This window comes from Colletotrichum fioriniae (genome assembly GCF_027942845.1).
Source record: "Colletotrichum fioriniae strain IMI 355084 chromosome Unknown scaffold_1, whole genome shotgun sequence".
Lineage (NCBI taxonomy): Eukaryota > Fungi > Ascomycota > Sordariomycetes > Glomerellales > Glomerellaceae > Colletotrichum > Colletotrichum fioriniae.
Window position 1 is genome coordinate 2,220,166 of NW_027076837.1, and position 25,216 is coordinate 2,245,381.

The 25,216-nt window shown below is 53.1% G+C and overlaps 6 protein-coding genes and 1 non-coding gene across 7 annotated transcripts; 3 read left to right on the forward strand and 4 right to left on the reverse strand.

Moving 5' to 3' along the window:
- Positions 1-694: 694 nt before the first annotated feature.
- Positions 695-1,667, forward strand: N0V96_000585 (uncharacterized protein; the record flags this gene model as incomplete). Its single annotated transcript, XM_053199221.1, has 2 exons — positions 695-932; positions 1,291-1,667. The coding sequence occupies 2 exons, from the start codon at positions 695-697 to the stop codon at positions 1,665-1,667; spliced, it is 615 nt and encodes a 204-aa protein (XP_053043320.1).
- An 8,132-nt stretch (positions 1,668-9,799) lies between these two features.
- Positions 9,800-9,889, forward strand: N0V96_000586. The gene has a single exon. It is a non-coding gene; the product is annotated as a tRNA-His (tRNA).
- A 988-nt stretch (positions 9,890-10,877) lies between these two features.
- On the reverse strand, positions 10,878-14,392 carry N0V96_000587 (uncharacterized protein; the record flags this gene model as incomplete). The annotated part of the gene is made up of 5 exons (XM_065755980.1): positions 10,878-11,440; positions 11,840-11,927; positions 11,982-14,125; positions 14,179-14,312; positions 14,373-14,392. The coding sequence occupies 5 exons, from the start codon at positions 14,390-14,392 to the stop codon at positions 10,878-10,880; spliced, it is 2,949 nt and encodes a 982-aa protein (XP_065615220.1).
- A 507-nt stretch (positions 14,393-14,899) lies between these two features.
- ERG10 (erg10, acetyl-CoA C-acetyltransferase) lies at positions 14,900-16,307 on the forward strand (the record flags this gene model as incomplete). The annotated part of the gene is made up of 4 exons (XM_065755981.1): positions 14,900-14,964; positions 15,038-15,087; positions 15,150-15,225; positions 15,296-16,307. 4 exons carry the CDS (start codon positions 14,900-14,902, stop codon positions 16,305-16,307), a joined length of 1,203 nt encoding a protein of 400 aa, XP_065615221.1.
- A 1,337-nt stretch (positions 16,308-17,644) lies between these two features.
- Positions 17,645-22,723, reverse strand: SIN3 (Transcriptional regulatory protein sin3; the record flags this gene model as incomplete). The annotated part of the gene is made up of 6 exons (XM_053199224.2): positions 17,645-18,190; positions 18,249-19,949; positions 20,000-20,851; positions 20,929-21,544; positions 21,591-21,691; positions 22,085-22,723. The coding sequence occupies 6 exons, from the start codon at positions 22,721-22,723 to the stop codon at positions 17,645-17,647; spliced, it is 4,455 nt and encodes a 1,484-aa protein (XP_053043323.1).
- A 1,229-nt stretch (positions 22,724-23,952) lies between these two features.
- Positions 23,953-24,542, reverse strand: N0V96_000590 (uncharacterized protein; the record flags this gene model as incomplete). The annotated part of the gene is made up of 2 exons (XM_065755982.1): positions 23,953-23,985; positions 24,198-24,542. 2 exons carry the CDS (start codon positions 24,540-24,542, stop codon positions 23,953-23,955), a joined length of 378 nt encoding a protein of 125 aa, XP_065615222.1.
- Positions 24,543-24,556: 14 nt separating this feature from the next.
- N0V96_000591 (uncharacterized protein) lies at positions 24,557-25,004 on the reverse strand (the record flags this gene model as incomplete). The annotated part of the gene is made up of 2 exons (XM_065755983.1): positions 24,557-24,744; positions 24,986-25,004. 2 exons carry the CDS (start codon positions 25,002-25,004, stop codon positions 24,557-24,559), a joined length of 207 nt encoding a protein of 68 aa, XP_065615223.1.
- Between the last annotated feature and the right edge of the window lie 212 nt (positions 25,005-25,216).

Below are 25,216 nucleotides of genomic sequence, written 5' to 3' on the forward strand. Positions count from 1 at the left end.
CAGTGGATCGCTGACGACACGGCTCTGAAGATGGGATGGCCCCGCAATTTTTAGACCGATTCGGCAAGTGAGGGGCAATATTTCGAGAGTGCTTTCCATCACTCTAAGATTAGTGATTCATGCGTCCATTGCAGCGCCCACTGCACTTGACTGCTGATGTGGTCGCTTATATAATCCTCGTCCACTGAGCGGGGTCGAGCCGGGGGCCTGTGGCCAAAAATATTGATTCCCTCATGCCAGGTCATTTCTTTCCCATCCACAGCAACGTTCATCGCCAACCAAGTTCGCAACCCACTCCAATCGTTGACAGGGAAGACCGAAAAAAAAAAAAACCATCGTATTGCGAATCTGCAAGATAGACGCCATTGACCAACATCATCTCATCGTTCCATTCCGCCGCTACCGAATAAGCAAGGGCCGAGGCAAGAAGCAAAGGAGAACCTCACTTTTTGACAAGGCTATCTCCTTTACCCCCCCACCACACATAGCTGCTTCCCTGCTTGTATCCCGAGATTTCGGTGGTATTGGGAAATCTCGTCAAGAAAGCGAGAGAGAGCAAGAGAACCAAGATCGAAGAAAGAGAACCAGGTCGGGGGCCACACTATTTGCAACTTTGCCGGGGCAGCGACTAAATCAAACTAGCGGACTTGGACTTTCATCCTGGACCAGCGACCAGCACGGATATCTTGACACTATGGACAAAGATCTTGACAATGCGAATCCGACCATCCTGAGCGCGGCTCAGATGCCGACGCGTCAGAGCAAGCGTGAAGCACCCAAGTCAGGCCCATTTCACAAGTTCGACGATGTCATCTTCGCTAAACCCTGGTACCTCTCGGAACCATTCTGTGATGATGATTCACTTTGGTCTGAGACGGAGGTCGATCATTCTCAATGGACAGAAGAGCCCATTGATGAACAAGAAATTTACGGTGAGGAACCCTTCTTCCATACTGTTGTTCACCTGGTCAAGTATTGGGAGCTGCATGTTATGAGCTCCAATCCTGCCTGGTCCTGTTACTGGAGTGTCTCAAGCACGGTCCTGCGTAGTTAGGCAAGCGCCACTTGATGCAGAACACCCACTCATCAGGCCGTGTACTACAGCAAGTGGATGTCGCGATTGCGCATCGTCTTTGCTACTTGATGAGTGGTGCCCAAAGATGCCCATTCTCCTTGCATTTGGCTTCAGACTCCACGCTTGCAATGCCATCCTTTCCGTGCGAACTACTCCTCCGCGTTTCCGCGCCATACCAAACCCCTGGGGAGGATCACGCGACTGACGTTTCATAGACTTGATATCAACCATCTCAGATCCAGAGCACCCCCTCTCCCTGGGACAACTGGCTGTTGTCAACTTGCCTGATATTCACATCAGCCCTCCTCCCCACATGGCCATGGACCCCAACAAGTTGGTCCAGGTCTTGGTCGAGTTGACGCCAACCGTCTCCCACTGCTCTCTCGCCACCGTGCTTGGTTTGGGTGTTCGCGTGCGCCTCGAGAAGGCACTTCCTCCCAACTGGCGCGTGGATGTGAGGGTCAAGGAAAACGCGCACGCGCAAGACGATCAGGTGAACAAGCAGCTCAGTGACAAGGAGCGAGTTGCTGCCGCGCTAGAGAATGATACCCTGAAGGGTGTCCTCGACAAGATGCTCGAAACCTGCGTCTGAGCAGCGAATCAACTCCCGGGTAAACAGGCCGGGCTTATGCTTGTTGATGCGAATCTCGACGTCTTGTCATATCCCGAAGCGTGACGCCAAATAGGGCAATGCCTCGGGACAAAATGGTCCGCCCACCGGCTCGCCCGACCAATCCGTCCGATGGGGGCCCCAAGCCGTGGAATCCAGCCCTTAAAAATAGACGATCGACATTCTGCACCGTTTTTTTTACCAAGGCATTTGCCACCTTGGCTGGAGAATTATCGAATATTTGCCATGGAAAGCCAACATCTCACCCCGGCATTTTGGGAGCTTCTCTCGAGGGAAATTGATCGACAGGCACACAGTGGGAAACGATCTCCATTTCCGCCTAAGCGCGGATATTGTAGCCGGCCAAAGGAACGTTACCTCGCCTCGCACCCTCCACTCCAGGGCCCTTGGGCAAGTCGGAAAACAGGGTCCCAGCGGGATCGGCTGGCAGTTCATGACTCTTTCAACCCGCGGCAAGACTCCGAGGTAGGGCTGTGCGGGCGGCGGAATTGTTCACACATATTGGCATAGCTTGGCCTGTGTGTGTGTTGGTTCGTATGTGGCAGCTGGTTCCTTTTTTGTCTGACTCTTAAGCGCAGGCAAAAACCAGCAAGCTCTGACGATTCGGATTATCCGAACAGCTCGTCTGCATGGAACTAGCTGGTAGACAGGACCAAGCACAATGAGTGAATGGAACAACCAGATTTTTTTTTGCCTCTACTACCTTAGTCTGCCAGGGATGTGTATTCTTTTTTCCATTCAGGTGGCTTCGTCACCTCCCAATCTGAACGCCGTTCAACGTTGAGCATGGATGCAACGCTATACCAGAGGGCATATATAGACCGTTGATAAACACACGCGAGGTATCCGTACGGATAGCCGATCAAGATACCGAGCACATCCCTAACGCCGCTTACCGCGACAGCCGACGTGCTTACCAATCTAAAGGGTCCAGGACCGCGCCACCGACGAGGGAAAGTTCAGCAGAACCTTACCGACCGAGAGGTCTGAATTGGTACGTAGCCTTGCCTTGTACACTAGGTGCTGCTGCTGGTGTGGTCGATTAGAGGTCAGGAACCATCGGATGGACGGTTCTGACGTATGAAGATCTACAAATATTGGATTTATCGCCTTTTTTTTTCCTGCAACTCGCTAGGAAGTCTCGGGCCAAGGAAAAATGGTCCTAAAGAGAGGCTTTCGATTGATGATAAACCCATATCTAAACCAGCTTTTTGCGCATGATTTCACCCGCCTCCCCTGAAGCGGCGAGTTGAACAAGAAACTTGCCCTGGCGTTACATTGTGGCGCCCGACTTGACAGCATTTGAACGTTGCCCCCTTTCCTGGCCCCTTCCCTAGTCGCCTTCCTCAACGAAAAAGGATGGTGAAAGGGGGGTGACCTTGAGACGATTCAGAAAAGTTATTCGGCGACTTGTTTGAACGAGAAGCCAGCCAACCCGCCGTGCCGTCGTAAAAGCTCAGCGGGAAATGCCGCGTACCGGTCCTGCGGTTTTGAGAGGGGCAACCCCCCAACCAAAAAGTTGATTCTTTTTCCTAGTGTACTTCGCGCGAAACTCTAAAGATGAGCAGAACATGAGCAAGCTGCTTACTGTGCAGCTTGAGCCCTTGCTCCTTCTCATTATCCTGCCACCTGAACTCTACTGATCCTTCTGAAGGAACGACGGGGAGTGAATGACGGGACCTGGTAAACGGAATCGAATATTACCTACCCCTCGGCAGGCAAGGTAGGTAGGTATTGCATAGGCACGGCATGGGATCTGGGTTCGGTTCGGTGTCTCGGTCAGACAAGACAGAACATACGGAGTAGACAGTAGTTCAATTTATCCGGTGCCGGCGCCGCGGGAGCTAGGAGGGATGGTCAACCTAAGGGGTTCGGTTATTGGGCCGCTGGGCGTAGTGTAGTGTAGATGCGGCAGGAAGACCACCGCATCTCCCTACGGCCGTTGGTGAAGATCTTGTTCCTTCGGGAGGGAATCACCGTGGGAGGATTTCGCATTATTCGCAATCCCCCCCCCGTCGTCTAGATCTGCCCGAGCCTTCCGTGGCCCAAGCTCTCTGGATCATGTTCTATCTTGCTTACCCGTTCCTTTTTTTCGCTTTTCTTCTTCTAAATGACTCTGCGGAATCACGGATACACACGTGTCGTGGTGACACGGTCTTCGCACAAGTGTCCTACTGTCCGGCGCCCCATGTCCATGTCCATGTCTCTCTCATTTTCGTTGTCGATGTCGGTGATGATGATGCCATTGGCAACGTTTGGTCTCAGCGAAACCTCGTGGACCTGATAAAAGACCAGAAGGGGAAATACTTTTCTTCCACTTGACGCTTATTTTCTTCAAGCGTTGTGTTACACGGCATTGTGGTCGATATATTCTTAATTACCAGAATGGCAGGAGAGTGAAAGATGCGTGTAAGTCTGGCAGAAGGTCTGATGTCACGCGTCATACTTATGACGAACATCTTGAGTTTCGAGGCGGAAGGTCGCAATTGGGGGGCGGCAGCGTGGGATATCTTGCGCATGCCACTTTGCTCCCGGCCAGCCTCATTCATCTAGTGTTCATTGACAACAATCTTCTGCATGATTTTCCATCGTGTGATTGTGACAGCGTGAAGCATTGTGACGCAACTTTCCGACATCTGTACTTGATTGCGTCGAATGCCGAGACAAGAGCTTCCTCTTCCCCCAGCTCCCTATTCCAGAAGCTGGGGGCTTCTTGAGGAGGAGACCCCTTCGACTACTCAAGAAAGGAAGTTACCAAGAAAATTTGTTGAGAAATTTGGGGGTTCCTGGGGGAAAGGCAGGGGGGTGGTTAATGGATGGGTGAGAGTCTACAGTACATACTGCGTAGTTGCAGTGCAGGTTCATGGTGAAAAGGGTAGGCAGGGGGGTTTCGAAGCATGTGCCGAAAGGTTCGTCACAGCAGACGCTTCAAACTGGGCAGGTAAGGGGGAATACCCTCAGACTAGCTAGCTGTTTCTATTCACAGAGCCCACACACTCACACACTGTTGTCTGTTGCTTTCCCCAGTTTCCGGCAGGTGATAATGTACTGCTGGTGGTTGGGTCAGGCTGGGGTTTGGCAGCAAGGGTACGGAGTAGTGGTGAAAGGGTTACGTTGGAGAAGGGGGAGGGAGGGGCTAGGAAGAAGCAGGAGGAGGAAACATGATGATGGTGCTTGGCAAGGACAGCCAGAGCAAAGGGGAACTTCCTCTAGATCTTTGGTACACTAGAAGGAGGTGTGCTTTGGGTGTCAAGATACGCATGTGTGTCGGCTGATGAGCGTGACTTGCAGCAATGGGGTTGTAGAACGAGGTGTGTGCGCATGTGAGTACCAGTGAGTACCAGCAGGTGTGTGTGTCTCTCTCCTTGCATGTTGCGAAGCAGCATCGTTTTGCGAGGTGTGGCGGCAAGGCGGTGACGGGTTGTTGATGGATGGGTGGTCTTCCCCTCGTCGTGTTTGTTGACCAATTGCCTCTTTCGCAAGGTTCAAGACACGGATTGGCTCCTATCTCTATCAGGGACAGTGACATACATTTTCCTTTCCAGCCCCTTGGTCACTAGGGCTTTGGGCGTGTAGCATGGGGGAATGTGGACGACGACTCATTGCAAATTGCACCCAGTGCTCATCACTACCTTAGTCAGACATACACAATTATCTATGATATCGCCGCCGTCTCTGTAGATTCCTCTCTTCTTGCGACTCGGTGAGGGAATCGCCAAGACGTACGAAGTAGAATGAGGGAGCGATGGCATGGCGGAGAGAGAGGCAAGACGACCATCGGCCGGCCGGAGCCCGCCGATCCCCCATCAAATCCTTGACCCAGCCCAAAGTCCATTTGTTACGTCCTCCAGAGTGTCTATCTCTTTCGTTCTATCACTTATCCTGACCAAGCCTCAACTAAGAGTATTAGCTCTGTCTTCAGACAGAGTCTAAAAAGCACACTATGTATCGGTAAGAGAGTGAGAAACGCGCCGGTGCGGGTTCTTAATGTTAACTCCGATCTCCAGGTTACGGCAGTTTTAGCAAAATAAAAGAGGGACTAAGAGGGTTGTGATGGAACTAAAACACCGTCCGGTTTTTCCTGTAGGTTTGGTCCTTGGAGGGGTTCAACAGGGTTGAGCAACCATAAAGTTTGGGGCGTCCTTTTCCCTTCCGCCCCCCTTTCCGCTAAATGGGATTTTTTAACGTTTGCACCTTTTCCTGACCATGCAGGAGAGGGAGAGCCTGTAAGGATACAGGCGCAGGCGGCACGACACCACACACCACTGTGGGCATTTCCTCGTATGTACGGATACAGTACACACGGACTCAGTCGTTCCCCTTTTGTTCCAAAAAAGAATGTTCCATGCGTTTGTTCTACCGAAAGGCGCTCGCAGACCGCAGTAAACATTATCCACACACGGTCCCTTGGTCAGATCGATTTGGCGTTGAACACACGGAGTACACACACACACACACATCACCTACGGAACTACCGTTGTTGTTGTTGTTGTTGTGGCGAAGCAGGAAAAAGGTTCGGCGAGTCAAACCAGATGCATCGCATCACGCAATAGCCGCCGTCGCATGAGCCTCTTGATTGTGTACCTCGTGTGTGTCTTACGCAGTCTTCTTTCTTGACACAAGTCCGCGCATGAGGCTATAGAGTATGACGCGCAAGAAGAAGAAGGGGGAAGTTCAAAAGTTGGCATGATGGGCTTACGATAGAGTTTGGCCCCCAATGGCATCGTCACCTTGGCGAGGAACAAGATGGAAAAGATGAGAGCGGCGATGTTGAGCTGATCCATCGCTTCTGATCTCACAGAAAGAAAGCAAGGGAGTAAGTAAGTAAGTAACGATGTACGCGTACGTATATTCTTTACCCCCGCGCGCGCGCAGCCATGTGGAAGTCAAACTAGATTCAGGTCGCCGAATGCTGTGTAGTTGAAGGGTCCCCCCTTTCCCCCACATGGCTTGAGATGTCACCGTGTCAAGGCATCATCAAAAGGATCCGCTTCGTCAGAATTCATCAGCAAAACTTCCACTATCCGTGCGCTAAATCACTTGTTCCCCCTTCCCTTTCTCCTTGCGTTCGCTCGCGTGGCTTAGAGTTGGGTGATCGAAACTTTACCCAGGGGGGAACCGCCGAGCCGTTCGCGACGACCGCCGCCGCCGCCAATAGAACTTTACTACCAATCCCGTCTGGTACCGGCGGCAATTGGGCCACCACCACCTCCACACTTTGCAAGTTTCCCGGTTCTAATGGTACTACACTAAGACGACCAAGTACCGGCCGAGATTTTGCCAGTAGCGCAGTGGGTGCCGTGGTGTTCCGCAATGCTGCTATGCGACCTTAGTGGAGTCCTCTTGAACGGAGACTTGTTCTGATTCAAAGAGACTTTGAAGGTTCACCCGGGATTTTCCCTTGTGCGTTGTCGAATAAATTAGATTGGGATGTGGGGGAAAAGGAGAGGGAGGAGGCTCCCATCTTCTGCATGCCTTTCCTTGGTGTCTTGCTTGGTTGGTCGGTCCAGTACCACCGTACGTAGTAGTGGTGGATTGGTGGTATCCGTAGTGTGGAAAACAAAAAGTAGGGCTTTAGCAACAAAATGGTCGTGGGGAGGAGAGGTACGTCTGACGGTGACAAGTTTGACAACGAAACAACGTTCCAGCTTGTTGTTGTGTTCGTTTGAGAGTTGATCCCCGTCGGCTACAGCCGCTCCAACAGGCGTCCCTCGGTTGTTGACGTGTTGATCATTGAGATGCCAATCTGTGTCAATCTTTATCCCGTTCAAGGGGCGTCGCCAACAGGCTCGCATTCGGGCCTAAGTATGCAGGTGGTGCTGATGTGTGTCTTTCCCCTCTCCAGAGAAGCCTCGTTGTATTTCCTGAAAGTCCGTAATATGGTCGGTGTGTGTTGTTGCTTGTTGGTGCCAGGGTCTGATCCACTGCGAGGTGAGATGGCTGGGAGGCTTGCAAAGAATGGGCTACAATGGATACAGATACAACCTCAAGGACCGGGAGGCGAGGAGAGCGGAATTGGGACGGTGAGCAAGATGGGGCGATGTACGAATACAGTGATACTCTATTCGTGGGTATAGTAAGAGGGGGAAGAAGGAAACTCCGCACTCAAATTAGCTACTGTGGTATCCGTTGTAGATAGGCACTTGGAATGCAACGGCGGGGGGCTGGCTGCGATGAGCCGGCCGAGGGATGGCGAGGTAGCTGTCGAGGAGTTCGAAGCTCCTCCCTCTCTCCCCCTTCCGGGTTCCGGGTTGGTTCGCAGTAAGCTTTTCAGTGGAGGGATTTTCTATCCAACTGTACCGCCGTTCAACGACCCCCGGTTCGATCGGCGTTCCGCATGGCCGGCCATGACGATTGGAATTTGGGGAGACGCGGGATTTGAGCACTCGCTTGTCGGGGAAGTCGGATCGGGGATCCCAGGTTTTACGGCTTTTGTTTTTCAGTGTCACGAATGGTTTTCCCGCTGTATGTTTCTATTGGACGTTGTAATGTTGTATGTATCCGAGGCGTGAGATCTTTTCCCACTCGAAACTTGTATTCTCGATGTAACTTAGACCTTTTTGCTTCAACGACATTGGGGCAGTGCTGTCTTCCTTGCATCTGTAGTCTTACTACCATGCCAGAGTAGATGCTGTCTTTCCCTTGGACTCTGTTTGAAAAGGTCTAGCCCGCGCCGATACTTTCCCATATCGAAATCGAAGAAATGCCATCGGCCCTTTTTTAGAGGGGAAACCTAGTAAGCTGGGCAAAAAAGCTGTGGGAGACCGCTGATCCAAAGTGTCAGAACGATGGAGGGGGGTGATTCTGATATTGTCACGTAGGTTTCGTTTTATTTCTGGGGTCTTGTCTGGGGTGTGTTATTTGGTTCTGCAGTGTCGGTATGGGGCCTGTTTCACGACAGTTGGATCTGCCAAGGGCATATTCACCCCCGCTCTCGAGATATGTTACGGATGTGAAAATCTCCGTGCTGTCAACTCTTGTCATCTTATGTTTGTGGACCATATTAAGAAACGGCTCAGAGCATCTGGAGTAGTGGTCATGTGGCTGGAGGCGCAGGATTGTTGCGGAGCTTTTACGTTTACATCTGCCTCTTCGTGAGGTAATCATATTTCATGCCAAGTCAATGACACGTCCAAGACTATACTCAGAATGAACAGGGAAATATCATACCTCAGAACACGCTGGGGCGAAGGATGATACCTTGAGGGTCTGTCTTAAGTGTTGGCCATCAATGTTCTCGTTCACTAATGGCATCACAGGTCAAGACTATCTATCAGGGTGAAAGGGTTTACCACGCTGATTCGCAAGTCTATCATTGCAGTCAGCTCAGAGCCAAGTTCATGGGAATTTTATCTCACATACAGGAGCCGATATCGAACGATCGTCATGGGCAGAATGATTCTGTGTTCCGTGTTCCTGGACCGGTCTCGACCGAAGACGAATTTGAAGCGCGCAGGCTGTACACGGCCTCTTGGTTACGAGTGTAACGTGGATGTATGGTCGCCGTGGCTTTGCAATATCTGCAAGCTTCATGGGTTCGAGTCTTTGCCAAGAAAGCTTCTCGGAGTGGATTCAAGACGCCGAGAGTCTGGAAATTAAACATCGTACCATTGCCTTGTTTCTCACACGAAATCGATCCAAGACAAACATCAAGGCAGGGCCATCGGAAACTTGTCATTCGCCAGGCAATGAGGGCATCAAGAGGGCATAGTCCAGGTCCATACGCTTGGAGTGAAGAGGCTGGGTCTTCAATTGTACAAGATGATGAAAGCCTGTCTATATGACTACCCGCAAGTCTATCTCGTCATCTAAGTTAGATTAGAGAATACAAGTTGACGAGAGCAAATTAGGAATGAGGTTGTCTACGCAACAATGGTTAATCACTCTAGAATCACCCGTTCACTGCTCAAGTTGACAGCAATTTCCTGACCCCTCAATAGCTTTGCATCTGCAACTTGCTTCCTTGAAATCTCTCAACCGTTTGGCCCAAAATTCGACGCGAGGACCTTCCTACTCTGCGGGCTCACTAGATGAGTCCCTCTGGGGGCTGGAATTCCCAGCAAGGACCCGGTTTCTCCGCGTCCCGAAAATTGGCCCAGATCGTCTAGTTGGTTAGGATGATACGTTGTGGTTCTTCTATACAGCGATCCGTGTTGACGGCGGTTCGAATCCGCCTCTGGGCAATTTCTCTTTTGCGATTTTTGTAAAATTCGCTCGTGCAGGTAGAGAGCATCATCACCGTCATCTTTTGGATCATTCGGAGTCGATGGCTATGCTGTCTTGCTCAAACACGTGGGGTTGGTGAACTCACTTGACAGAGCGAACTTTGGAGAACATGCAGGCATGACTCAGAAAGAAGTCACTGACTACATGCATGCCCGCTGGGCATGAAAAACTTTCCTTAATTTTCATATAATATTTCAGTTTGGTCTTGGGAAGAGCTGTTCTAAGCGCCCGGGCATGAGCGAGTTCTTCAACATGAAATACAGCAGGTAGATGGACACGGCAAAGCCGCACACACATTCTTCCAATACGGGCTCGTCCGGCGCCGGACGCCGATCCGAGCCCCCTCGTCTTCGGCCACCGGTGCCCGCAAGGTCCCCGAAGGCAGACCACTCCTGCCAGGATGGCATAAGCACGAACTCGAGACGAGATCCTGTCAACGCCCTCCTCCTCCTCCCCTCTTCTCCCTCTCAGGAAGGATACAGCGTACACAGATTGGGGGAATCGAAACACGCCCCCCTCTGCACACGCCACTACGCCCTTCTTCGCCTGGCTGGTCTAGACCCGCGTCTTCAAGCATGGGCACTGGAGCGGGGAACAATACAGTCTACGAAACCAGACACCATCTTTTTTTAAGATAGAAAAGCGAAAGACGCTCGTTCCCCCGTTTTTCTCAGTACCTAGTTCTTGGTATACACGACGGCCCGAGTCTAGGTTGTCTCATGGCCGGTTCATCTATTCGCAGATGCCCACAAACCTCGCTGCCCCATCACATGTGAGCCCATTCGCTCTCCATTCTCTTGAGCCCTTGTTTGGCGACTTGCATGACTACTGGCCCATACGCAAGCGCCTGGCTGTACTGTCTCAACAGCCGCATCGCTAGAACCGCTGACCTTGTTACATTCCTGCATGCTGCTGCTCTCCCACCACACACTACTGGATAGCCACTTAGTCGCCAAGAGCGCCACTCTCCATGAGGCTTTGGTAGAACTCAGGCTCCAGGAACGTGGCCACGCTCACATCCTCGCTGAGACCCTTTCTCCTTCTCGTCTTCAGCACGAAGTCTCTCGCCGTGGCTTGTGCGCTCGCCGGCTGCAGCGGCCGCAGAATGACCTCCTTGTCGAGAGGATCACCTGGCACAATGCTCCAACTGTCAAACGTCAAGCTGACCATGGCCATGCCCTTGGTCTTGATGCGCAGGTCCGTTTCGAAGCCAAAGGAGTCGATGACAGGAATCAGACCGTTGACGCGGTAGAGAGGCGTGCCGGCCACAGGTCCATCCTGAAGGACGTGACCACGGCGCCTAGCCAATGTTGTATAGACCTCTGTTGCGGAGTCCTCAGGGCCAGTCACAGAGACGGAGTACAGAGGCTCCATCAGTCGAGGGGAAGCCATCAGGAAGGAAGAGTAGCAGGCCCGCCTGGAAGTGGGGATGATCTGACCGCCTCCCCGGAAGATAGCTTCCGACGCCAACGACACATCCGTGATCCTGAACTTTGTATTTCGAATGGCTGTAGCGAGCAGGTATCGTTAGCGGTTGGTTACCGGTGAGAGAGCAAAGGTTGGGGAATGGCCTGATGTGGAGACTAGATATCTGCTAAGGGCCGTGCCCCCATCCCCGGTCGACCACAGCCCCCCTCCCAAAAGGCATGGTTGTTGAATGAGGTCTCGTGCACAGAAGCAGGTTTTGTTTTGACAGGTCGGGGTAAGACGAGGGGACCATAGTCTCGCTGCGAATGCAAGCCATGCCCAAAAACCCAACCCCAACCCCGGTCCCATGTGTGTAGGACCCTCCCGAGAGCTAGTCCCGCCCGGTTGGGGACCAATGGCAGGATACCAGGAAGGTTCCAAGGACAAGACAATAGACAGGAGGCGGATACTAACAAGGGGTAAGGGAAATAAGGACTCACGTTCTTCGCACAGGGGCCCTTCTCTAGTTGCCCAGCTGAAGCCTTGGCGGATGGTCTCCTTGACCGTTGTCAAGAGCTTCTTGTCGACCTAGAGTTCTGTTAGTCCATTGCCTGGTTCTCTGAAGGTGGAGGGAGATATTACCTCTGAGGGCAACGTGTCGTCCTGTAGAATGTTGGGGCCCATCTCATCGGGACCGAAAGCCCAGATGCTTCTCGCTGCCAGCTTGTCCCATCCATACGTGTCTTCGAAGTACTTGGCCGTCTTGCGAATAGGGTCCTTGATCTTGACCTTGCCTGACTCAATGTCCTCCGAGATGCCCTTGTCCAGCTGCTCGGCAACCATTGTAATCTTGTTCTTCTTGTTCGGCGTGATGGCATAGCATTTGGTCGCTGACTGCTCAACGACCGTCTCGCAGAAGCGAGTTACAGGATCCGAAATCTTAATCTCCATATCGGCGTAGAGACGTCTCAGGTCATGGAGAACACAGTCCATGTACAATTCGCCGGTGCCCAAGACGATGTGCTCTCCGGATTCCTCGACTTTCGTAGTAATGAGAGGATAGCTCTTTTGGATTTTTCTTAGACCGTCAAGCATCTTGGGTAATTCTGATGGGTTGATGGGCTCGACAGCTACCTTGAGTACAGACTCGGTGAAATGTGTGACAGGCTTGAAGATGTAAGCATCCTCGTCATCTTCAAGCTTCGGCGGGATGAGTGTCGCCGTTTTGACGATAGAGTTGTCGACTCCACCGAGCAGTACGAAATTGCCCGCCGGTACGCCGTCGGTCGGAATGTTGTACCTCGACTCTGCGATAAAGACGTCAGAAATCGTTGCCATGGCCATGTCTTCATCGTCGTCTATCGAGTATCCCTCTCCGAGAACACGGACTTGCGAGCCAGGATGAGCTGTGCCACTTAGTACGCGACCGAATGAGTAAAAGTTCTTGGCGTCTGCGGTGCTGAAAAGTTTTGTTACGTGAATTACTAGCGGACCGTCTTGGTTGCAAGCCTTCATGGACTGAGCCAACTTCGTATCCAGAGGGCCAGTGTAGTACTTTTCCAAGTACTTCTCCGCAGACTGGTCAGGTGAAGGAATGTGGCCCACGATCATGTCGACGAATCCTGTCGAGGAACCAAAGAACTGCTCACAGACCAGTTTCAACAGCACCTTAGCGTCAGCCTTGTACTGAGAGGGCTTCAAGGTGATGCCGAGACTGCCCAGGACAACCTTCAATTCCTCGGGACTGTCGCTGATTGTGTGTGTAAAGATCTTGTAGATGGGCTCCAGAACGAAGTTGACGAAGGATCGGCTCGAGCGTGTCTCTAGCGGCTTACGGGTGAAGTTTCGCTTCTCGGGGTTGAAGTAGATATCGCCCCATAACCTCTTTGCGAAATCCTCGGTGTTGATGCCACCGTACGTGTCTGCGTACATCTTTGCGAATGACTGCAGAGTGAAGCACCACCCCATGTCCGTGCAAGCAAAAAGAACATTGCCCTTCTCGGGGCTTATCCGTCTTTCCTCGCCCTTGCCAGGGATGGTGTTTTCGATTACCGTATTGACCTCCTCGATGACATGCTTGAGCTTGAAGTAGGCATCCTTGGGCGGCAGCTTTAGCTCCAAGATGAGGCGGTCCATCTTGTTGACAATGAGCGTCAGCGGGATATCCTCCAAAACGGCGTGCTTGATGATCTGCTCCGTGTTGACCTGAACGCCCTCCACGACATCGACAACCAAGCAGACTCCGTCGGCTAATCTCAGACTGGCCGCGACCTCATCAACGAAGTTGACGTGACCGGGGGTATCCAAAATGTTGACCAAGTGAGATTTTCCTTTGGAACTCGGGAGAACCAAGCTCATGGGCGAAGCCTTGATCGACACGCCTCTTTCCCGCTCCACAACGTGGACGTCGGTGTATCTAAGCTGCTCGTCTCTCTTCTTGCCGACCCGGCGCTCGAGCCTGTCCGTGATATCGTGGGTCTCCAACACCAGCATATCCATGAACGCCGTCTTTCCGTGGTGGAGGTGTCCTGCCAATGCAACATTCCGTATTTGATCGGGGAAGTTCATGAGGTCTGTCATGAAGCTGCGCTCAAAGAATACAGGTGGTAGGTCGGCCTCTTCGATGTTAAACTTCTTCTGCTCGACTGGCGCAATGATCGGCTGCGAGAGCAACTGCTCGTCTTCCTCTCGTACGAGAACTTCGACTTCATCTCCGTATACTTGTTGTGCCGTCGGGTAGTATTGCTTGTCCTCGTGCAGGATGATCGCATTTGATGGGCCGTCTTCTGTTCCCCTAGGTTAGTTGACTCTCATCGGCACAAGAGCAAGCTATACGTGCCATCAATTTCCATCAACTCTTGGCCAGTTGGCGCGGGCGCCTCGCTAGCATCATCGCCGTAGACGTAGTCGCCCTCCACCCCTCGTTCAGACGCCTCTTCAGAGCCGACATCCTCGCCGATGAAGTTACCGAACCTATGATAACAATGTCAGCCCAACAATATTCTCAGCCAAATAATGATTTTCGTTACTTACTCGTCGTACAGATCATCCATCTTGGCGTCTAGCGGTGCAAGAGATGAACTTTTTGTCGTGGGTTGCTAAAAGCCTGCTGAAATTCTAGTCCACGCGCAGTCGCGTTCCCAGCATGACGGCGGCGGCGCAAAGTTTCTGGCAAGGCTAGAAGGTGGCTGAACGAGATGTGTGGCGGCAAGGCTGAGTGGCTGAAGCTATGTCAATTGGTTGCACGGCCAACGCTAGGGAAGCAGGTACAGTGGAGCTTTTGAACAGGGGACCTCCGATAGAGAGCTGCTGCGCCACAAGGCCCCAGCTGTGGATAGAGCCACCGGAGCGGTGCAGGGTCGGAGCAACCCCACCAAACATCCAAAAAGGCGGCGAGGGGGATTAGAAGCAGCTCTTTCTGATTAGTGACACTTTGCCCAACAAAAAACTGTTTACTTCCTTCTCTCTTCACAGTTAAGTAGGAACGGTTCCCGGCTCATCCTTGAAGAAACTCTCCTTCTCCAATCCAAACTCAAACGTCCAATATATCCACCTTCAAAATGGCCAACCTTCCCCCCGTCTACATCGTCTCTGCCGCCAGAACCCCCGTTGGTTCTTTCTTGGGGTACGAATAAGCTCACTCGACGAACATTATCTTGACCGCTTGATCGAGAAGCTAACGTATTGTCTTTTCTCAGTTCTTTGTCTAGCCTGAGCGCCACGCAATTGGGTGCTCACGCCATCAAGGGTATGTGAATGTCTTATCAACGGTCCGAAGCGCGGGGCAAGCTAACATTTACCCCTCCACAGCTGCTGTCGAGCGAGTCCCCCAGATCAAGCCCGAGGATGTCGAGGAAGTTTTCTACGGCAATGTCCTGTCCGCCAAGTACGTTCCACGCCTACATGAAGAGTTATTTTCACCCATACAATGTTTACACATTCTGACCGAAAACCAGCCTCGGCCAGGCCCCCGCCCGCCAATGCGCTCTCGGAGCCGGCCTCTCGCAGGGCGTCGCCGCCACGACCGTCAACAAGGTCTGCGCCTCGGGAATGAAGGCCATCATCCTCGGCGCCCAGACTATCCTCACCGGTAGCGCCGACATCGTTGTCGCCGGTGGCACCGAGTCCATGTCCAACACTCCCCACTACCTTCCCGTCCTCCGCAACGGCGCCAAGTACGGCGACCAGACCCTCGTCGATGGTGTCCTCAAGGACGGTCTTACCGACGCCTACGGCAAGAAGGAGCACATGGGCATGTCCGCCGAGCTCTGCGCTAAGGAACACGAGTTCACCCGTGAGCAGCAGGATGAGTACGCCATCAAGACCTACCAGAAGGCCCAGGCTGCCACCGAGGCCGGTGTCTTCTCCAAGGAGATTGCCCCTGTCGAGGTCTCCGGCGGCCGTGGCAAGCCCACTATCAAGGTCGACCGCGACGACGAGGTCAAGAACCTCAACATTGACAAGCTCAAGGCCATGCGCCCGGCTTTCATTCCCAACGGCGGCACTGTCACCGCCCCCAACGCCGCTCCTCTCAACGACGGCGCTGCCGCCGTTGTCCTCATGTCCGAGGCCAAGGTCAAGGAGCTCGGCGTCACCCCCATTGCAAAGATCCGCGGCTGGGCCGACGCCGCCCGCGAGCCCGAGCGCTTCACCATTGCCCCCGCGCTGGCCATCCCCAAGGCCATCAAGCACGCCGGCCTTACTGAGAAGGATGTCGACTTCTACGAGATCAACGAGGCGTTCTCCGTCGTCGCCCTCGCCAACATTAAGCTCCTGAACCTCGACCCCGAGACAGTCAACGTCTTCGGTGGCTCCGTCGCCATCGGACACCCCCTCGGCTGCTCCGGCGCTCGCATCGTTACCACCCTTTCGACCGTCCTCCGCGAGAAGAAGGCCAAGATTGGTGTTGCCGGTATCTGCAACGGTGGCGGTGGTGCCTCTGCCATTGTCATTGAGAGCCTGCAATAGACGGGTACTCGATCACAGCAAAATTCCCTGATTCCCCCTTCCCCCAAAAGTAAAAGTCTCGGAGCTCCGAGTTTGTACGGTCCAAATCAAGTAATTGGCAGGACGTGGGGCCGTGGCCCCGTCGAGCACCCACGTACACACGCGCAGAGTCAGCGGCTTTGTTGCATGTGACGCTGGTGGTTGTGCAGACTGCAGAAGACTTGACGCACATCACATTTTTTCTGGTCTCGCGTCATGGTACATGAGCCGATGGGCGGGCTCCAAGACTACTGAAGGAAAGGAAAAAAACCTCAAAAGGACAAAAAAAGACAAAAGTATACCAAGTTTTAGATATAGCGCAATGGACGGCCATTGCAGATCTTTTTACCTAATATCACGAATCCGACGACCGCAAAAACTTCTTCATTACCACACACTACCTAGAGACTAAGATCACAAATTCCCACTTGGCTGCCGTGATTTGCGTCTTTTTCTTGCGTTTTCTGCACTTCCTCATGCACCGTTCTCGGATAGATCCTGGGAGATTTGACTGATTAGATGATCTGATAAGATCCACACACGTTACATCTTCGGCTCCTCCCAACTGCTCCCCCCAAAAAAAAACTACACAGTAGACAACTGTGGCTGTGTGGATGGATTCTTGTTTTTCTGCAACACTCATTAAGGTACGATGTGAAGCAAAGACCTTTTGCGGTTTTGTGCATAATGAACGCGGCTGCCGAAGCTTCAACGCCGCGACATCGGCCCTGAGGATGTGGGACTTTGCTTCGCGGCCTGATGCTATGTAAGGTACCTGGGACTTTGAAGTGACAAACAAGTACAATGTTTTGAATCGAGATTTTTTTTTTTTGCTTGCAAGACCTTTTTATTTTGCGCAACTACAATTATAGTACATTTGCAGGAAAGAGAAGACTGAAAAGGAATGAGTCGCAAAAAGAGGCGCATCTCACTCTTTCTCATGATGATTGTCCGTGAAAAAAAAAAAAAAAGAGAGAACCTCTGCCAAACCCTCCCCACTCTACTACTCCTCTTTCTGCTGTCAGATCCAAAAATTAGGAAAAAAAAGAAGTCATCTAACGCCGAACCTTTCCCACGCCATTCCCATGCCAACCCGTCCCAACGATTCTACGATCGTGGTCAGGGCATCAAGAGAAGACCAAATCCATGTAAAGTTGGGGTAACATGGCAGCCATGCCGCTCTGCATCGCTATGCCGCCTGGTATCTTCGTAATTGTGAACTTTCACCCTTCGCCCATCTTATCTCCGATCTCACACATGCTGCTGTCTGTGTTGCCCGCGCCACCTAAAAACGCCGGTTCCGCTGGATCACCACCTCACTACTCTGCGGTGTCCATTGCGTCCCCTGCATCCGAGGCGGGTGCGATGCCATCCTTGAGCCACTTTGACCATCCCTCATTGGACTTTTGGACGTCGGACTGGCTCATGCCCTTCATCCACGGGCTGTTGAAGACAAACTTCTCGCGAAGCTTGGTGTCACGCTTGTTACTCGCGTTCTTAAGCCTCTCGAGGTGTCGCTCCTGGCCCTCCTTGTCCTTGGGGACGTTGTCGTAGACAAAGTACTCCGATGTGCCAGCCTTCCACACCATCTTGCTCGAGTTCAGACAGATACTAATGGAAAGGTCTTCATCGAACGAGATAGGCTTGGGAATGTGGCTGTCTTCGAACTTCTCGTCGCTAGAAGGAAGATTGCGGGCCAACACTGTCTTTTGGAGCTTGTGCCGTGGCACGCCTTCTGTCGGCTCGACTTGGATGAAGGACGAGATGTAGTATTGCCAGCGATCCTTAGCCTTCATCTCATCCATGTAGAAGGTGGTGTCTTCACGCTGCAGCCAACGGACAGAGGCTTCCGATTTGAGCGGGAACTGTGAAATGTGTTAGAAACGAAGGTAGAGAGAGAAACTGGTGTTCAAATGGACTTACCCAACAGATGACAAACATCTCGCCGTCCTTGACGCACTTCTCTGCGTATTTGCGAGCAGCAATCTCTGACTGGTAGTTTGTCTCCTCCTTCTCTCGGCTGTGGAGGTACTGCTGAATGAGGTCCGGAGTCTTCTCCTTCGCGTCAGTGCTGCTGCAGGTGAGAGCAAGACGACACAGAGTCTTGAGGAGATCCTGGATGGTGTACAGCTTCCAACCGCTCTTAAGGTAGTAGTGACGTAGAACATCTTGATACCGGACCTCGTCAATATCGCCAGTGATATATTCCTCAACAAGCTCAAGCGTCTTCGGCCAGAAGCTCTCAGGGTCGTCATGAGGGCCGAAGTAGTTGAGGGTGTTGTCGGCCAAGCCAATATCCTTGGCGGGACGAGGTCGGTTGACGCGGTTAACCTCTTCGACGACACTCTCCTTGCTCTCCTTGACGTCCCTGAGACGATTGTAAATCGTCTGGAACACGTTGAAGAAGACGAATATGGTTTGGTTGCAGAAGAAATTGTGCCAAGGCCGCGAGAAGAAGCCATCAGCCTTCAGTTCACCATCGGCAGTGAGGAGAGCATCGTCGCCAGTCGTGACTATAGGCTGCGGGACGATCGGCATCCAGCGGTCATTAGACACGTCAGGGCCAGTGCCATCCTCGGGAGCATCGGGCATTTCTTCCTCGTTCGCTGAACCAACTTCGGGTGTCGTCTCTTTGCTGCCGGATGCCGCGCTTCCCTCCTTTTGCGCGCGCGGCTTAGAACCGTTGCGGCCAGGATCAAGCACGCCACGGAGTAAATCGCCCCTTCTGCCAGCACGGCGGCTGCGGCCGTTGGTGAGTTCGGTAGGGACGGCCTCTTCAGTCTCATCCTCTTCGGATACATCTTGCAGCCTCGGCAAACGACCCTCCAACTCTTCCTCGGGAATATCGAAGAATGCAGGGATGAATGTCTCGAAGAAGTCGGCAATGCGTTCCTTCTCTGGCACGCTGTGCTGACCGCTGCTGACAGTGTAGAGCATCATCAGACGAAGCAGCTCGACGACAACCTTTTTGTCGTTGAAGTCCCAAACCAGCTGATGACGCGGGGCTTTGCCCTTCAAACTGCGCTGGCGCCTCTGCTCCTCGGCCTTCGTCTTGATGACGTCGACAAGGTGTTTAGCTGAGAGGTTCCTCTTGTCGGTCTGCTTGACGAGGATGCCCATATGGTCGAGACTCTTGAGGTGCATGTGCTCAACTTGAGCATGCCACACCTTCTCCCACTCACGCTGTGAGAAGCGCCATTCCTCATCCTTTTGCTTCATTCTGGTCAACACAATCGGGACCACATTCAGCGGGTTGCTGAACAAGTCGTTGACGACTTCAGGACCCTTTTCGCCATAAATCTTCTTGCAGACACGCTTGAAAACCGAGGTACTGTGTCCAGCCAGGGCCTGTGGCATCTGGAAGTGCTCTCTCTCCAAAGGCGACATGACGCTGATTTGCTGGGCGACAGGCTCCAAGAGCTGGATGCACTTGAGGTTTGCCTCAATGTTGAAATCGTAGTCGTGGCGTTCTTCCTCGATGCGATGCAATCCCTCTTCGAAGCCGTTCTTACGATGAGCGACGAATCCGGAATCTTCGGAAGCCCAGGTTGGATGCGACGCCCAGTCGTCGTTCAGCACGGAATTGCAGAGTTCATCGCGGCCGCTGCAAGGCTTGAGGCGCTCCTGGTTGATGGTTAGTGAGTGCAAATATGACACAAATCTGGCTGACATACCCTCTTGGGAAGAAGACGATAACTAGGCCCATAGCCTCGGCAGTTGCTCAATGAAACTTTGCCGCTAGGAGGCGCGGGTCTGTTATCGACAATTTCGTCATGCGGCTCGTACTTGAGAAACGCCTTCCAGAAACCTAACAGCTCAGGATTTGCGGCAAAGAAGACGCTGCCCTTGTGAAACACTGTGTTGCGGTCGATGATGGATTGACTGAACAAGTTGCAGACTTTGAGAAACTCGTTGAAAGACGTCTTGTTGCTGAGGTACTTCTTGACCTTCTCGAAGAAGGCGATCTCGTCAGAGTTCGAGGTGGTCGACGCAGGAGGTCCCAAAGGCTCTGGCAATATCGGCGTCAATGTCGGCTCGACCGCGGGGGCATCGGAAGCCAGCGCCTTGTTGTGAGACATCTTGGTTCGCTTATTGTTGACGGCCGCAGGAGGAGGGGCGCCAGTGACAGCTCGGTTGGCTGAGACAGCAGCCTCCACGATGGGCGGCGCAGGAACGGGCGTCTGCTTGTCAGTTCTAGGTCGCTTCTTGTTGTTCTCCTTGGAGGCACTTGGAGGAGCGAAGCTTCCCAAGGGAGGCATCTTCTGGCCACTCATAGTCGGCTGAGGTGTTTGGTTAGGGCCAGGGCCGGGCGGAAGCTCATCGCCAGGCCGTCCGGGTGTTCCCTTTCCTCCTTGTCCAGCAGATTCGGGCAAAAACTGCTTGAAATCTTCGAGTAGATCAGGTGCAGTGTGGAACAAAGTCGTGACTTGGGCGTACACGTCCTGGATTGGCTTTTGTTCGCGCTGATAAGTCTGGAGAATTTCAAGGAATTGTTTGTAAATCTCAGGCTTATCCTGAAAGCGATTCTGCGGCGTGGTTAGTGCGCGAGGCCTCAGACTGAAGCGGGATATGTATAGAAAGAAAAAAGTCCAGTTAGACTGACCTTGATTTTGTTCACGTAGCTGATGGCATGGTTGAACTCTACCGGCCCACGGCGCTCCAGGTTTGCCTGTTGTTGTTGCTGGTTGGTCGCGCCGTTCAGATTTGCGGGTCCCGTTACCGGAGTAGGGGTCTGCGCATTGCGAGGAGGCTGCTGCGCGTTGTTCGCGTGGGTAGCGCCTTGCGCCGGAGGACCACGCTGCTGACTTCCACCAGGACCGTCGAAAGGCGCGACGTGGCCTTGGTTCATAAATGCAGGAGCACTAAAGTTCGCTTCAGGGCTCTCGATGCTGTGTTGTGGTTGCTGGGGGGGCGGCGGTTGCTGTTGTTGCTGAGGCTGTTGCTGCTGCTGCTGCTGCTGCCAATTGTTTCCGCGCTGAGGGAAGAGCGGCTGAGATGCACCGTTAGGGTGTGGGTGGCCTTCAACCTGCGTTCCTCGGCCGGCAATGGACTGAACAGTTGTACCCATAGGGGTGGTGACCCTGATGGTGTTAGGGTCGTTGCCAGCACCGCATTCAATCCGGTATCCTGGTGGCAGGAAGGTATTGAAGCCCTGGATTAGGTTCGGATGACCAGCGAATAACTCCGAGACGCGATTGATGACCCCGGGGGTGTCAATGCTGCTTTGGTCAGTTGTGTCACCTGAACAACGGATCAATCACATACGCCTGGCTTTTAAAGTCTTTCATAATGTCGAGGAACCGATTGTACACGTCTGGCTGGTCGTGGAACTGTACCTTGACCTGGTCAAGATACGTCAAGGCATCCTACCATTCATAGTTAGCTCTGGCCAACGACAAACAAAACAATTTAACCCAAAACCAAGCTTTACTTTGACCATGATTGGCGTATCCATGACCGCGGTTGCATTTGGTTTGCAGGCTACAGAGAGGAGGATTTGATGCGCATGGTTCTGGGGGGGGAACTGGGTAGATGATGAAGACAAGGCGATGCGCAAATGGACGTAGCGAGATGGAAGGACGGAATATGCACGCGGGGCGGCACTGCATCCTGCCTGGGCAACATGCGCCGTATCGGCGCACCAGCCCACATCGGTTTCCACTTTGGATGCGTCCAGCCACAGGCAAGAGCATCGGCAAAGGGTCGCGGCTGCCTCCTTCTTCATCTGGCAAGTTTACAAATGACTTATTTCAACTTACGTTCAAGATGGGTTGTTGGCCTTGCGCAATGCCTCCTTGGCCTTGCTGACCGGGCGGCCCTTGACTTTGACCGCCAGCGGCACCGGGGGCAGCGCCGCCAGTATTTCCACCACTGCCACCGAAAGGAGGCCCTTGTTGCATCGGAGGTTGGCCCTCGCGCTGCTGTAGCGGCCCCCCGAAAACAGGTGGACCACCACTGGCAGCGCCTAGGGAGTTACTGGGGGGGACGGTCGTGTGCGGGATCGGCGCGAACATCTGGTGCTGGGTATTGGGGTTGTTCGGGCCCCCGTGCGGCGGAGGTCTACTGTTATCGGGTTGAAGGGGGCCGCCGAAGTTCGCGCCAGGCCCCGAGGGAGCACCGAGAGGCATGGGAGGCCCGGACGAGCCTGAGCCGTGGTTTGCGAGCAGGCCGCCGGGGCTGTGGATTGCGCCCATCGCGCGAGATGCTACGGGCTGGTGTATGGGGATAGAGCCAGCATTGCTGTGATGGGGAGGGCCAGGGGGGTAGCCGTCTCTGCGGCGTCTCTCGGCTTGTTCTTGTTCGCGTCGTTCCATTTCTTCGGCTTCTTGGAGGCGGCGACGATTTTCGGCCTCGCGCTCGTAGGCGTCCACCTCGTCAGCGGGTTTCCCGCTCATCATCCTGAGATCGATCGTCCTCTTCCACTCCGAACGTTAGCGACGCGTTGGCATATAGAGAAGAGGGGAGGTAGGGTAGAGAGGGGTTGTCCTCAGTTGCGCCTGAAGAGTCTGAGGGGGGTGGCTGGACTCTGCAACCGCGCAAGCTTTGCGTCGCCCGCCAGTCCTCTGCGAGCGAGGATCGTGTTGCAATTGAAGACACTTACAGACTGATGCTACCAATGGTATGATGTCTACATGAGGATTCAACGTCTTATCTCAGATTACAGTATCGTAGATCTATGAGGACGTCACGTAGGGAAAATTCGTAGTGGTCTCCAAGCTTGGAAGCTGCTGCACAAACCCCTTCGCGGCTGATTGGAATGAAGCCCCCAGGTGCGGCTTCTTCCGCACATCACGTGAAGATAACAATCTTATCTCTCCGGCCCACTTTTTACCTGTATCCGAATGGGAATAGCGGTTGCACCCGACAGCTTCTTGTTAAACCTGTAAAGTTGAGATTGTGAGTATTCTTTTTGCGCCTCTGCGGTCACTTATAGACCGGCTAAACCGTTTCACCATTGCAAATTTGGTGTCTTCATCGTTACATTATTATTCCAATTCCGTTGAACTGGACGAGATGTTGCCCTCACCTGGATGGGTTAACTAATATGAAAACCTCGAGCTCTAGGTTTTCGGATCACGGTGTAGACAGGCAGAGAGGCGTTGAGCTGGGTTCGTACAGTCACTGGTCTCTCAGATAGCTCCCTTGTGAGCTCTTTCTACATTCAGAATTGATGTTTCTGCTAGGCGTAGCATGAGTACCACTCGGTTCAGTTTCCTCGTCGTTACTATATAGGTGCCCTAGAAAAGTAAGAAATATTATGTGTCTTGTATTCCACTATGCAGTTTGGGTATTCGTTTACGGTTCTTCGTGAATCATCCATCTACTCATTCATCCACGCTTCAATTGCCAATTCATTAATCAAAAGCAAAACGCAACAGCCCAGCAAAAGCTCAGCTCCCTATAGGGAGCCTACGAAAGATCCAAAGAGACTCTTACCAGCCTCAGGTGTAACGATGCAAGGATTTTTACAAGTAGAAAACGGGACTCGAACCCGCGACCCATGGGAGTGAGGCAATTCAGAACGAGCTGACATTCCCCGCCACGCCACGGGCCTTGGTGATGATAACAAACAAATTTGCATCCTATAGAGGGTATCGAGGCGGCCACTCCAGCAGGCTCTCACTCATTAGGCATAGTTCCGCACCTCCTTGATAATCCACTATTTGCGATGTTACTCCCAGTCCGACAAGGTGAATCGTACGGGTTGTTAAAGAAAGCATTGGGGTCACATACCACTTCGCCATTGGCAACAGTACTCGCTACACTTACAACCTCGATATTGCCAGGTTGAATCTATACCATCTGTAAGTTTCCCAACCTCAAAATATCTGAAAACGAAAAACCAAAAGGGGCAGCGTGATATCCACTTACAAACTTGACACCATCCTTGGTCTCCCACCACACATCCCTATCATCGCCAATCGTCTTGGCCTTCGTCTTCTCGGGCCACGGGCTCACGCCAACCATATGCGCCTCGACGAACCGCTGAATATTCCTCTGCGCTTTATCCCTGCCGTCGTCGCCCTCGTAGGCGTCGGCGCCGAGCTGCTGGTAGTCGCGAGGATCCTCCCACGGCTTCCGCGGCAGCCTCTCGACAGCCGAGTTGAGGGGCGCCAGCACGGTGGTGTTGCGCCCTTGGTCGTCGAGGCGGCGCGAGGCGGACTCGATGTCGCGCGTGAAGCCGGCGAAGACGTTGATGCTCCGGTCGCGGCCCATTACGTCGGAGAGCCTCACGCCTTCTCCTCCGCCGCCTTGGCCCGGGCCGGAGGAGGAGGGGGGTCTGAGGGCGGCGGCGGTGGCATGGCTGGACCGGGGGCGGGGTCTACGGGTTCTATGATGGGTTTCTGGCGGAAGAAGCGGGGTGCGTATCCGTTGAGGCCGGAGCGTTGGACGGGGAGGGATCTGAGCTGGGCCGTTACTACGGTGCAAGTCAAGAAAAGTATTATGGCGGTGGGCCGTCTCATTGTGGTTTTTGCTCTTGGGAATAGGGAATTTGTGTATCGATTTAAGATTCCCGTGGGCGCATTTCAGGAATGCAGCAGCAATACACTCGCACTTGCCTTGGAAACTACTACACTGATGGCGCGCGTCACTTTCAGGTCGGATGCGGCTTTGCAGCCTTGGATATTCCCCACGGGACCAGATTTTTGTAAATGTACGGGCGGCGATTGGCTGCATGATAGGATGACATCACCCATGCCTCGATGCTGCGCAGGGCAGCGGTGCTCTCCGTCAGCAGGAACACCTTGTTCGCTGTAAGACGTACCAAACCAGCAGCAAAAATGCGTCCGCCTCCCACCACGTGATGCTTGATTGACGAGGCAAGTCGCAAAACGCTTGCTTTCCGAAGATGGCTTCACGATGCTGAAGCAAGTTCTACCTTTGGTTCC